This window comes from Mesoplodon bidens, assembly GCF_964165515.1.
Source record: "Mesoplodon bidens genome assembly, chromosome: 5".
NCBI lineage: Eukaryota > Metazoa > Chordata > Mammalia > Artiodactyla > Ziphiidae > Mesoplodon > Mesoplodon bidens.
The window spans coordinates 111,149,552-111,162,874 of record NC_138161.1 but is presented as its reverse complement, the minus strand read 5'-3'; the positions used below and the strand labels follow the sequence as shown (position 1 = coordinate 111,162,874).

The window sequence follows — 13,323 nt, the reverse complement described above, 5'->3', positions numbered from 1 at the left end:
AAAGGTCACAAGGCTTATACTGTGTAGTTTCAATGCTTATTATAAAACTACAGTAATCCAGGCAGTCTTATACTATTGGCATAAGGTAAAGAGATTATTGCAAGAGAGTTGAACATCCAGAAATAGACCTGTGCATATATATGGTCAATTGATTTTCAACAGTGGTTCAGAATGAGAAAGTGGCTTTGGCCTTCTAAATAGCAACACTGGAAATTAGAAGAAATTCAAAGGGGGATGGTATTTTCAACCTAAATACATATATAGTTAGTCAAGAACTATCATATATAGTTAGTCAAGAACTATAAATTAAAACTAATTATTTTCAACCTAAATACATACATAGTCAAGAACTATCAATTAAATACATATATAGTTAGTCAAGAACTATCAATTAAAACAAAGGTGTATACCAGAAGAGGAGAGCACAGGATACAGAAAATAGATTCTAGCACAGCATAAAAGTGAAGGAATGACCTAGGACCAATAGCTGTGCCAGAAGCCTCCGCATAATAAACTACTGCAGATTAGAGCAAGAGGATCTGAGAGCAAGTTGGCTAGGTGGGGAAAAAAAAAGGAACTGATGTGTGTGAGTTTACAGAGAATATTATTGATAGGTGTGTGGCAGAAATGTTGTAAAAATAATTGGCGGAACCACAGAAGAACTGGGAAATCTTAAAATGTAACAGTTATTAATGTCAATAAAAAGGAAGAGTTAGAGTTGCTACACAAAAAGGTGATGTGGTCCTTGTAAACTACCTGTTTATATGGTGTATATTATCCATAGTCATAGTAATGTAAATTGCTCTTTCTAGATGAGTATAGCTCACTAGAAATAGGACTTGATAGACTTCGTTTTCCAGATTGTTCGGCATCTGAGGTGTAGTTCTTTATTTATGAGAGAACAGATAATCTAAGGGGCTCTCTCTTCTGCCCTGAGGGCTTTTATTCAGGCCTGGTGCTGTTAGTCTGTGTGCCTCTTTAATCAGAACACAGGTTGACACCCTCCCCCTCCTCCCCTCTCCCCCAACCCTGGCCCTTGATGACAGAATAGGTTTCTGTACTTGATTTAACAGTTTCCTATCAGCCAGTGTTTTTAGGGAAAATTTCTTTTTTAGAATAATTTTGTTCCTAGTCTGTTTTGGGAAAACTATAAACATGATTATAAGTATCTTTATTAATCTTGTTTAAAGAGGCTCTTTTTTTAATGCCCTCTAGGAAGTAAGAAGAAAGAGAAGGAAAGGCCAGAAATTTCTCCTCCATCTGATTTTGAGCACACCATCCATGTTGGCTTTGATGCTGTTACTGGAGAATTCACTGTAAGTTTACTAAGTTGAGACTCATTTATAAAGCAGTACTCAAACCTTTCCTTTCAGTATTAAATTTGAAGTTAACTTTTCCATCCACATGTTAACTGTGAATTCTTAGTACTTTTCTCTTCTTACAAAAGTGTTTGTGTTTAGATGTGTTCTTTTCCTAGGGCGCTGAGCCTATTGATTATAATTTGCAAAATAGATTTAGAAAACCAGACATTTTAGAATTTAGTCATACCTACAATTATGTAGATTGATTTGTTTTATATATTTTCTCACTTTCCTCTGGAAATTGATCTAATTAGAGCAATTTAAAACAACTAATTTCTGAATATCTTTTTGTTAGGGCATGCCAGAACAGTGGGCTCGATTATTACAGACCTCCAATATCACCAAACTAGAGCAAAAGAAGAATCCTCAGGCTGTGTTGGATGTCTTAAAGTTCTATGACTCCAACACAGTGAAGCAGAAATATCTGAGCTTTACTTCTCCTGGTAAGACATCAGACCATGGTAAAAGGCTGGCTTAAATGGGATTGTAGAGTTGTGGAGCACTTCTGGATAAAAAGATTGCTTCTGGAAAAATTAAAAAGCTAAGCTACTTTCTTCCCTGCATAGATCCTGCCTTTTGTAAACTCATTGGGGCAGCTCTTACGTATAATTTGGAGTCTGGGGATTATATTAATCTCTTAGTTTTGCCAAAAATGGGTGTTTGGGCCTTTTGTTTATTTGTTTTTTCTCTTTACTGCTTTTGAATGAGTTCAGCAGTAGAAGGGAAAGAGGCTGATTTATAGGCATGTTTGTACTAGAAATACATTTATTGTCAGTGGGACAGGTTGTTTTACTATATATAAACACACAGACTTTGAAGTAAAAAATGTTTGCTCAAAAATTGAAACTCATCACATATATAAACATAAAATAAGAATTAGAACTAAAAGTATTTATTCCTCAGAATTGGAATCATCAGTTAAGAATTGGAGAATAGTGGGGTTTTTTTAAGTTTATTTGTTCAAATAAGGATTAGAATAAAATCCATACATTACAGTTGATTGTGGTATCTCTTGCATCTTTTGTTATTTAGGCTTCCCCTCCCTCACGTTGTTTGCTCTCATGCTCTCCTTTTCTTGCAGTTTATTTGTTAAAGAAACAGAATCATTTGTCCTGTTTCCCTCAGTGTAGATTTTGCTAATTACATCACAGGTTATCATTTAATATGTTTCTCTGTCCTCTCAAGTCATACATATAGTTTTAAAAAACAATATGATTGAGCTAAAAATCATACATTTAGTTTTAATTAATTGTACTTATTTGATTGCATTCTCGCTGAAATAAGGGCTGTGTTGAAGGAAGAAATAGAGCCCACTTAGTAAATCTTGACCTTTTTTACATAGTCTAGTACAACCTTAGCAAAAGGTCAGATTTGTCTCCAACTTTCTTGTCAACTTCTAAGTCTGTGTAAATGAATAATCTTTTTTTTAATCAGTGTTTGAACAGAGAATGGTATATTCACGTGTGTGTGTGTCTGGTCATTTTAAAAGGTAAAACAAAACTTGCTCTTCTAAACTCCAGAATGAATATTGTGATATTTAGTCTTCATGAACTGTGTTTTGTCTTCAGGGATTTGCTTTCACACTGATCGAAATTTATGTCAGTAATTTTCCTTTGCAGAGTTACTGTTGGTTTCTTTAAGTTCCTTGATAGGCAGTTTGCTGGAGAAAAATATCATTATGAATAGACTTCTGTCTTATTTTAATAAATACAGGTATAGTTTCAAATAAAATTTTTTTATTAAGGTATAATTTCATGCTGCAAAATTCACCCACTTGAAGTATACAATTCAATGATTTTTAGCAAATTTAGAGTTCCATTAAATTTGAGGTTTATAATGTGTAAATTCTTGTTTGAATACTGATATTGTTTTTCTCAAGACTTAATTCAACTTAAAATCAGTCTTAGAACTTTTTACTTGCTCTGCTTTATCTTTTTTCCTTTTATTGTATAAAATTGTTTTATTTTTTGAATTGTTAACTTAGCATTATTTTCTGTTTTGTATTCAGAGAAAGACGGCTTCCCGTCTGGAACACCAGCAGTAAGTTAATATGTTATTTCTTATAGCTCTTGTTCTAATTTAAGTTACCCAAAACAAGTCTCAGTTTTTATTTTACTTTCTGAAATAAATTACAGCCTCCAGAAATAGCTACTTAATATTGATATATGTTTTTAGCTAGCCACTTGATTATTTGAGGAAGCCATATTAAGCAAATAGAATTTCCTCAGATGATGCTTAAAGTAACTAAAGCTTATGATCTTTAGAGCAGTTTAGCTACTTTTGATAATGTTTCCATATATAAACATGAATACAAAGAACTTGCCAGCATTTTCCTCTGGCATCATCCTACTGAATATAGACTATGGAAATATACTGAACAATAGAAGCCTGTCAGAATCTTCAGAGTTGTCTGAAACTTTATCTAAGTTATCATGTAAGCACAAATACCTCTTGCAAACAGTAGCTATTTTATTTTCAGTTCCTCAGTTAGGAGGACACAGTCTCCTGGAGTTATTTGAAGACTATATGTAATAACATGTAAAGTACCTACTTAGCATACACCTGGCATATAATAAGCTCTGTATAAAGGATAATGCCTTCCTCTTTTGCTTTGTTAGCCACAACTTCTTCTGGCGAATCTACCTGTTTTAAATAGCCAGAAATCTCTGACCTGTACAAAGTCCAGAGGATTTTTGTTTTTGGTCTTAACAAATGAAATGATTGTTTACTTTATGGGCTTGTTAAAATGGTATAAAATTCTCTGTAAAAGGTATGAATTCCCTCTTAAGAATACTTGGTATTTACTGTATACATTTGTCTCATAAATTTTTCTGTAACGTATAGAATTACCTTTACTTTTTTTTTTTTTTGTGGTACACGGGCCTTTCACTGTTTTGGCCTCTCCCATTGCGGAGCACAGGCTCGGGACGCGCAGGCTCAGCGGCCATGGCTCACGGGCCTAGCCGCTCTGCGGCATGTGGGATCTTCCCGGACCGGGGCACGATCCCGTGTCCCCTGCATCAGCAGGCGGACTCTCAACCACTGCGCCACCAGGGAAGCCCCCCCACCTTTACTTTTTAAATGAGTAGATTAGAACCAGTGAGGTTTTATTGCTTTGAAATGAGCTATTAAATACTTTTTCAAGTATGGTGAAAAAGAGAGATAGTCATATCTTAACGTGTTGTTATATTTGACTTGTCTTCCTCACTTTGTTCATGTGATAAATGCAGCTGAATACCAAGGGTTCGGAAACAGCAGTAGTAACAGAAGAAGACGATGATGATGAAGAGACTCCTCCTCCTGTTATTGCCCCACGACCAGATCATACAAAATCAGTGAGTTTCTGATTAGTGAATTGGGTTGTGTGTGTCTGTGAATGTGTATTTTAAAAAGCAGTCTGTATTTGACTTCCAGTGATTAATTTTTTAAAAGTCCTCAGGCTTAAAATGTTTTAATATGCGATATTTGACTAGGAGATTTTTACCTAAATACCACTCATCAAAAAACTAGTTTTTTGAAAATTAAAATTGAATGGATTCTTTAAAAGTTAAAATACTTTTCTCATTTTGTTTTCTTTCTGTATTACACCATCTGTTCCAGAGAACTCGTCTGTTTCTCTGCCTTTTTCTGTTTATCTCAGTGCAGAAAAGTACTGTATCTAAAACTTGGATCTTACCTTTTATCCAAAGTATGTATTTAACTCCCATTTAACATTTCTCTTAAAGCCTTGGTATCATTTAAGAGGCTGCCGAGAGTGGAAGTTTCTAACAGATATGGGAGAATTTTAAAAATAAAAACCTTAGATAGAGACAGAAAGAGTCCTGTCCCTCTCCCTGTACTAATACAAATAAAGTCCGGGGAGCATGATGAAGTGTTGGCACAATAGGCGGGTAAGGCTCTAAGGACTGCCATTGGATCCTCATCTAATGATAGAGAGCTCTATTTTCTTTACCACTTAGAACTGGCTGTTTGAAATGAAATGGTAGATACTATATTTGTATAAAAAATTTTTGTGGAAATTAATAATTGTTATTTCAACATCAGGGTTTCTTTGCTCCTTCTCTCTTGTAGAAAAAATATGATTTTTAACTTGTACTTCTTTTTGCTTCATTTCTGGCATATTATTTTCAATCTGGTTACACTTAAATTTCATTCACAGATCTGCTGTTTTGCTAGACAGACTTTTAAAATATATACATGACGTGCCAAAGAAAAATGTTTCACATTGCATCTTAGTTACCAGTCTTTTATAAGACAAGTCTGAAAATATTATTCTCATTCTTTAGAACACTGAGGACAACTTAGTTTTTGTCAAAAATCAAAGAACTGAATAGTGTACCAGTAAGAATACCTAAAGATATTTTTCCTCAAGTCTCGGTAATTAACTGTTTCTCTGCAGATTTATACACGGTCTGTAATTGATCCTATTCCTGCACCAGTTGGTGATTCTAATGTTGATAGTGGTGCCAAGACTTCAGACAAACAGAAAAAGAAGGCCAAAATGACAGATGAAGAGATTATGGAGAAATTAAGTATGTTAACTACATTTTACATTATTCTTAAATTGTTAACAGCCCATGAAACATTTGGCCCAGGTGGATCTTGATTTATGTCTTATATGTTGGCTTAAGACATAAAAAATAAATTGTTTTCATCTAGGAACAACAGCTTCAATTAATGTAGTAAAGCCAAAATAATACTCTTCTTTGCTTTCTTATTATTATGTGCTGGCTAGTGAGCAGCATCTTTGCAAAATAGTCAGTACCTTGGGAGCAATACTTCTTCTCAAAGGGCCAAATCTATGGGTCCTAGTTGGAAACTTTATCAAAGGAAGTTTGTATATATTTATGCACACCTGTAGAATAAAATATGTCCCTAAATAACTAAACAAAATGGCCTATATAGATAATATGTGTAAGCATAAAATATATTTTTTTCTCTTCTCCTTTTTCATCCATCAGCTATCATTGGCCTGGATCAAGCACTGGAAATAATACACACAGTGCCAGAGAGGGTAGCAATAACGTCTCATTACAAGTCTATAGCAACTTTAGTTATAAAGGATACTGACGTAGAGGGATCAAGGAAAAATATTATGTATTGGCAGTAGGCTTGAGGTTGGATACCTATGTAAAACTGGATTATTTCTGTGAATTTCTTTGATATGCCCCTCTCTCCTTTTACCTAGTGAAAGTTTAAGTGAAAATTTCTTGTGGTTTTCTCATGTTTTGACTTACCGTTAATACGAATATAAGTTAGAGTTTTATGTACAATATCCTAATTTTAAAATCTTTCTCAAGAAAAATCTCAAATAAACAACCTAACCTTACACCTAAAGCAACTAGAGAAAGAAGAACAAACAAAACCTAAAGTTAGTAGAAGGAAAGAAATCATAAAGATCAGAGCAGAAATAAATGAAATAGAGACAAAGAAGACAATAGCAAAGATCAGTGAAACTAAAAGCTGGTTCTTTGAAAAGATAAACAAAAGTGATAAACTTTAGCCAGACTCATCAAGAAAAACAGGGACTGGACTCAAATCAATAAAATTAGAAATGAAAAAGGTGAAGTTAAAACGGACACCACAGAAATACAAAGGATCATAAGAGACTACTACAGGCAACTGTATGCCAATGAAATGGACAAGCTGGAAGAAATGGACAAATTCTTAGAAAAGTACAACCTTCCAAGACTGAACCAGGAAGAAATAGAAAATATGAACAGACCAATCACAAGCACTGAAATTGAAACTGATTAAAAAACTCCCAGCAAACAAAAGTCCAAGACCTGATGGCTTCACAGGCGAATTCCATCACACATTTAGAGAAGAGCTAACTCCTGTCCTTCTGAAACTATTCCAAAAAATTGCAGAGGAAGGAAAACTCCTAAAATCATTCTGTAAGGCCACCATCACACTGATACCAAAACCAGAGAAAGATACCACAAAAGAAGAAAATTGCAGCCAGTATCACTGATGAACATATCACTGACGCAAAAATAATCAACAAAATACTAGCAGTCCGGATCCAATAATAACGTAAAAGTATCACACACCATGATCAATTGGTATTTATCCCAGGGATGCAAGGATTTTTCTGTATCCACAAATCAAGCAGTGTGATACACCACACCAACAAATTGAAGAATAAAAACCATATGATCATATCTCAACAGATGCAGAAAAAGCTTTTGACAAAATTCGGCACGCATGTATGATAAAGACTCTCCAGAAAGTGGGCATAGAGGGAACATACCTCAACATAATAAAGGGCATATACTGCAAACCTACAGCTAATATCACACTCAATGGTGAAAAGCTGAAAGCGTTTCCTCTAAGATCAGGAACAAGACAAGGATGTCCACTCTCACCACTATTATTCAGCATAGTTTTGGATGTCCTAGCTACAGCAGTCAGAGAAGAAGAAGAAGTAAAAGGTATCCAAACTGGAAAAGAAGAAGTTAAACTGTCACTGTTCGCAAATGACATGATAGTATGCATAGTGGATCCTAAAGATGCCACCAGAACACTACTAGAGCTCATCAATGAATCTGGTGAAGTTGCAGGCTACAAAATTAATGCACAGAAGTCTGTTGCATTTCTATACACTGACAATGAAATATCAGAAAGAGAAGTTCAAGAAACAATCCCATTTACCATTGCATCAAAAGAATAAAATACCTAGGAGTAAACCTACCTAAGGAGACAAAAGACCTGTACTTCGAAAACTATACGACGCTGATGAAAGAAATCAAAGAAGACAAACAGATGGAAAGATACACCATGTTCATGGATTGGAAGAATCAATATTGTCAAAATGACTATACTACCCAAGGCAATCTACAGATTCAGTGCAATCCCTATCAAATTACCAATGGCATTTTTCACAGAACTAGAACAAGAAAATCATAAACTTTGTATGGAGAAACAAAAGACCCCAAATAGCAAAGGCAGTCTGGAGAAAGAAAAACGGAACTGGAGGAATCAGGCTCCCTGACTTCAGACTATACTACAAAGCTACAGTCATCAAAACAGTATGGTACTGGCACACAAATAGAAATATAAATCAGTGGAACAGGATAGAAAGCCCAGAAATAAACTCATGCACCTATGATCAATTAATCTACAACAAAGGAGGCAAGACTACACAATGGTGGAAAGACAGTCTCTTCAACAAATGGTTGCGGGAAAACTGGACAGCTACATGTAAAAACATGAAATTAGATCATTCTTTAGCACCATATACAAAAATAAGCTCAAAAATGGATTAAAGAACTAAATGTGAGACTGGACACTCTAAAATTCCTAGAGGAAAACAAGCAGAACACTCTGACATAAATCGTAACAATATCTTTTTCGATCTGTCTCCCAGAATAATGGAAATAAAAACAAAAATAAACAAACAGGACCTAATTAAACTCCAAAGCTTTTGCCCAGCAAAGGAAACCATAAACAAACAAAAAGACAACCCACAGATTGGGAGAAAATATTTGCAAATGATGTGACTGACAAGGGATTAGTCTCCAAAATTTACAAACAGTTCATGAGGCTTAATATCAAAACAAACAACTGAATCAAAAAATGGGCAGAAGACCTAAATAGACATTTCTCCAAGAAGACACAGGTGGCCGAGAGACACATGAAAAGATGTTCAACATCGCTAATTATTAGAGAAATGCAAGTCAAAACTACAATGAGATATCACCTCACACCACTCAAAATGGCTTTCATCAAAAAATCCACAAACAATAAATGCTGGAGAGGGTGCGGAGTGATGGGAACCCTCCTACACTCTTGGTGGGATTGTGAATGGTACAACCACTATGGAGAACAGTATAGAGGTTCCTTAAAAACCTAAAAGTAGAGCTACCACATGACACTACAGTCCCACTCCTGGGCATATACCTGGAGAAAAACATGTTCCGAAAGGATGCATTCACCCCAGTGTTCATTGGAACACTGTTTACAGTAGCCAAGACATGGAAGCAACCTAAATGTCCATCGACAGAGGAGTGGATAAAGGAGATGTGGTACGTACATACAATGGAATATTACTTAGCCATTAAAAAGAATGAAATAATGCCATTTGCAGCACCACGGATGGACCTAGAGATTGTTATATTGAGTGAAGTAAGTCAGAGAAAGAGAAATATCGTATGATATCCCTTATATGGGCAATCTAAAAAGAAACGATACAAATGAACTTATTTACAAAACAGAAACAGACTCACAGACTTAGAGAATGAACTTATGGTTACCAGGGGAGAAGAATGGGGGAAGGGATAGTTAGGGAGTTTGGAATCGTCATGTAGACACTGCTATATTTAAAATGGATAACCAGGGACTTCCCTGGTAGCACAGTGGTTAAGAATCCGCCTGCCAATGCAGGGGACATGGATTCAATCGCTTGTCCGGGAAGATCCCACATGCCACAGAGCAGCTAAGCCCGTGCGCCACAACTACTGAGCCTGCGTGCCACAACTACTGAAGCCTGCACTCCTAGAGCCTGTGCTCCACAACGAGAAGCCACAGCAATGAGAAGTCTGTGCACCGCAACAAAGAGTAGTCCCCGCTCGCCGCAACTAGAGAAAGCCCTCGCATAGCAACGAAGACCCAACACAACCAAAAATTAAAAAAAATTTTTTAATTAAAAAAAAAAAAGGATAACCAACAAGGACCTGCTGTATAGCACAGGGAACTCTGCCCAATGTTCTGTGGCAGCCTGGATGGGAGGGGAGTTTGGGGGGATAGTGGATACATGTATATGTATGGCTGAGTCCCTTTGCTGTGCACCTGAAACTATCACAACATTGTTAATCACTATACTCCAATGTAAAATTAAAAGTTAAATAAAGTAAATTGAAACCTGTTTCTTAGTTGTGACATAGTGAACTTTCCTAAAACAGATGTATGATTAGTTCACATTTGAGTAATGTTTATAGTAATAAGTGGTTTCCTAAATATATTGAAAGATATAAGATATACGAGAAGAGTCAGAAAAACCATTTAGGGTTTTTCATTTGGATATTTTATATATATATAAATATTTTTTTCTCATAATAAGTAGTTTTATAACTTATTGTTAGTTTAGTACCTTTCAGTGGAGTATGAAAAGTAGGATGACCAACTTTTCCTTTCCCCAGGAATTTACCAGTTTTAAGACTGAACATGCCACATCCTAAAATCCCCTTAGTCTCAAGGAAACTAGTGCTGTTGGTCATTCTAAAACATGGTCATTTTTGAGAAGGTGGGATAATCAAGACATTAGTTAGGAGGTCTAACCTAGTGGAAATAATGTGTCTTCTTGCTTCTGATGCTTTTTTATTTTTATTAATTGTTTCTTTAGTGTTTTGTGTTTGAAACATACATTATTTTTGAAAGTGTTATGTTTGAAAACTTCTAAAATCAGTGGAGGTTATTAAAAGAAATAATGTTATCAGAATTAGTTTATAATTTTTAAATGCTTGACTGAGTTTCCAACTTTTTGTTGTTTTTGTTTAAAATAGGAACTATTGTAAGCATAGGAGACCCTAAGAAAAAATACACAAGATATGAAAAAATTGGGCAAGGGTAAGTATTTGTGACTGTATTACCAGAATATTCATTATTTCCTGGGTGTCCAGCATGATATCTCTTTTGCCTGTGACATTGAGCACTTCTGGTATTCTATGAGTAGTATCCTTGTATTTGTGTAAATAAGTAATACGTTTATTTCTAGATGCTATTAAAATACTGTACTACTTAGCAGTGATTGTACATTGTTTCTTCTTAAGTGTTATTTTCCGTTGGTGATAAGAAATTAGATGGGTGGGAAAATTGCCCGGCAAATATTTAGAAGACAGTAAGAAAATTTACTACAGGATTATAGTTTAAAAAACCTGCATTTGAATCACGTCATTAAGTATGGATATTTAATTCTACTGATCTTCTGGTTTTGTTCAATGATTTGTGTTTTTTTTTTAATTATTATTATTATTATTTGGCTGTGCCACATGGGTCATGGGATCTTAGTTCCCCGAGCAGGGATTGAACCCAGGCCTCCTGCAGTGGAAACGCGGAGTCCTAACCACTGCACCTCCAGGGAATTCCCAATAATTTGTATTTTTAAACTATGCTAACTGAAATCTTTTTTTCTGTTGCTTGGGAGCAAATGAACATCTTGAATTTTTAATGTTATTAATCTCTGGAAGGTGTTCTGTGAGTTTAGAAAGTGAGCTTGAGTCTTTTTGAAAACTTCCTTATGAATTTCTTTTTAAAAACCAAATTCACGGGCTTCCCTGGTGGCGCAGTGGTTGGGAGTCTGCCTGCCGATGCAGGGGACACGGGTTCGTGCCCCGGTCCGGGAGGATCCCACATGCCGCGGAGCGGCTGGGCCCGTGAGCCATGGCCGCTGGGCCTGCGCGTCCGGAGCCTGTGCTCCGCAACAGGAGAGGCCATGATAGTGAGAGGCCCACATACCGCAAAAAACAAACAAACAAACAAACAAACAAAAAAACAACAAATTCACTTGCAGCACAGGTTTTAATAACAAGAAATTGAGAATCATGTTAATATTCTTCTGCCTGAGAATGGATAAATTGTAAATAGTATACTGGATAATATATGTAATAATTACAAATGAAGAAGGATAACACCTATCCATATGGATGACCATCCCCAATCCAGTGTTGAATTAAAAAAGCAAATTACAGGAAAATACATAAAATGAAATCATTTATCTGAAGTTAAAAAATTATATGAAACATTTGCTATAGCGGTACACACCTATGGGCCTAATAAAGTATAGAGAAATACATGTAAATGATGCACATCAAATACAGAATAAATACCCAATATAGATTACTTTAGAGAGGAGGTAGGATGCCTTTGGACAGGGCACATAAGAACCTTCAAATTTATTTGTAGTTCTTTGTTTCTTAAACAGGGCAGTCGATCCATGAGTATATGTGACTTTTTTCTTTCTTTTCTGTATCTTTTTTCTGTATTTTTGTAGATCTGAAATTTATGACAAATTTCTAACATAAGTTTTGGCCACAAGAATTGCCTCTTTTTCTTATTTTTTCCCCCTTTGTTTTTGCTTTTACTTCTTTTAAGGATGTTCAATCTTAAACGTTCTTTAACCTCTTTTTAGTTGTTCTGAGTATAAAGTCTTTGGATGTTATAAATGGGAATGATTTCGAAACCTTAAATCTGGTTGTGTCTTTTTTTCCCTAGGGCTTCTGGCACAGTTTTCACTGCTACTGATGTGGCATTGGGACAAGAGGTAGCTACTTTTTCATACTTCTGGGTGTTACCATTAGCTTTTAATATGGGAAGAAACTAGATCTGCCTGTGAATAATCAATAAGGAATCTCTTGCAGTTGAATATGTTGAAAGAATTACTCTAGGTAATTTTATAGCACTTTCCTTATTGAGGGGAAAAAAGAAGTAATTATGTGTTTGGTTTCATAAATAAATATTTTAAAAATTATTTTCCCAGCTTGGGATGAAAAGAAGATTAATTCCTGGCACTGGGCTAACCTTGCATTTAGATTTCAAGAGAAACCTAAAAATATTTAAGCTCTGTGTATTACAAAGAATTGTGCATAGGCAGTGTGGAAGTTAAAGTACTGCCTGTGAGTAAATTATAATCTCATTATAAATGAGATTATAATGTAATATAATGTAATAAATTCGATTATTAACTGATCTGTGTTTGTAATTTTCTAAGAGTATTAGGAAACTTGTTCTGACTTTTTTTTTTTCCTGTTTCCATCATAGGTTGCTATTAAGCAGATTAATTTACAGAAACAGCCAAAGAAGGAATTAATCATTAATGAGATTCTGGTGATGAAAGAATTAAAGAATCCCAACATAGTTAACTTCTTAGACAGGTAAATATAAATATTTCTTAAACATTGGGAGAAAAATGTTGAAATTTTAAGTCTCATGGTTTTGGGGGCTAGCCAGTTTAGTTAGACTAAGG

The 13,323-nt window shown here is 35.2% G+C and overlaps 1 protein-coding gene across 2 annotated transcripts in view; it reads left to right on the top strand.

Annotated features, from left to right (window-relative positions):
* The window catches only part of PAK2 (p21 (RAC1) activated kinase 2), an 85,004-nt gene that overhangs the window by 59,068 nt on the left and 12,613 nt on the right, over positions 1–13,323 (top strand). For both annotated transcript variants that reach the window (XM_081234790.1, XM_081234789.1), the window contains exons 3-10: positions 1,216–1,316; positions 1,657–1,804; positions 3,370–3,401; positions 4,592–4,696; positions 5,761–5,893; positions 10,865–10,928; positions 12,573–12,621; positions 13,119–13,231. In XM_081234790.1, coding sequence (XP_081090916.1) covers positions 1,216–1,316; positions 1,657–1,804; positions 3,370–3,401; positions 4,592–4,696; positions 5,761–5,893; positions 10,865–10,928; positions 12,573–12,621; positions 13,119–13,231 — 745 coding nt within the window. The remainder of the gene's footprint in view (positions 1–1,215; positions 1,317–1,656; positions 1,805–3,369; positions 3,402–4,591; positions 4,697–5,760; positions 5,894–10,864; positions 10,929–12,572; positions 12,622–13,118; positions 13,232–13,323) is intronic.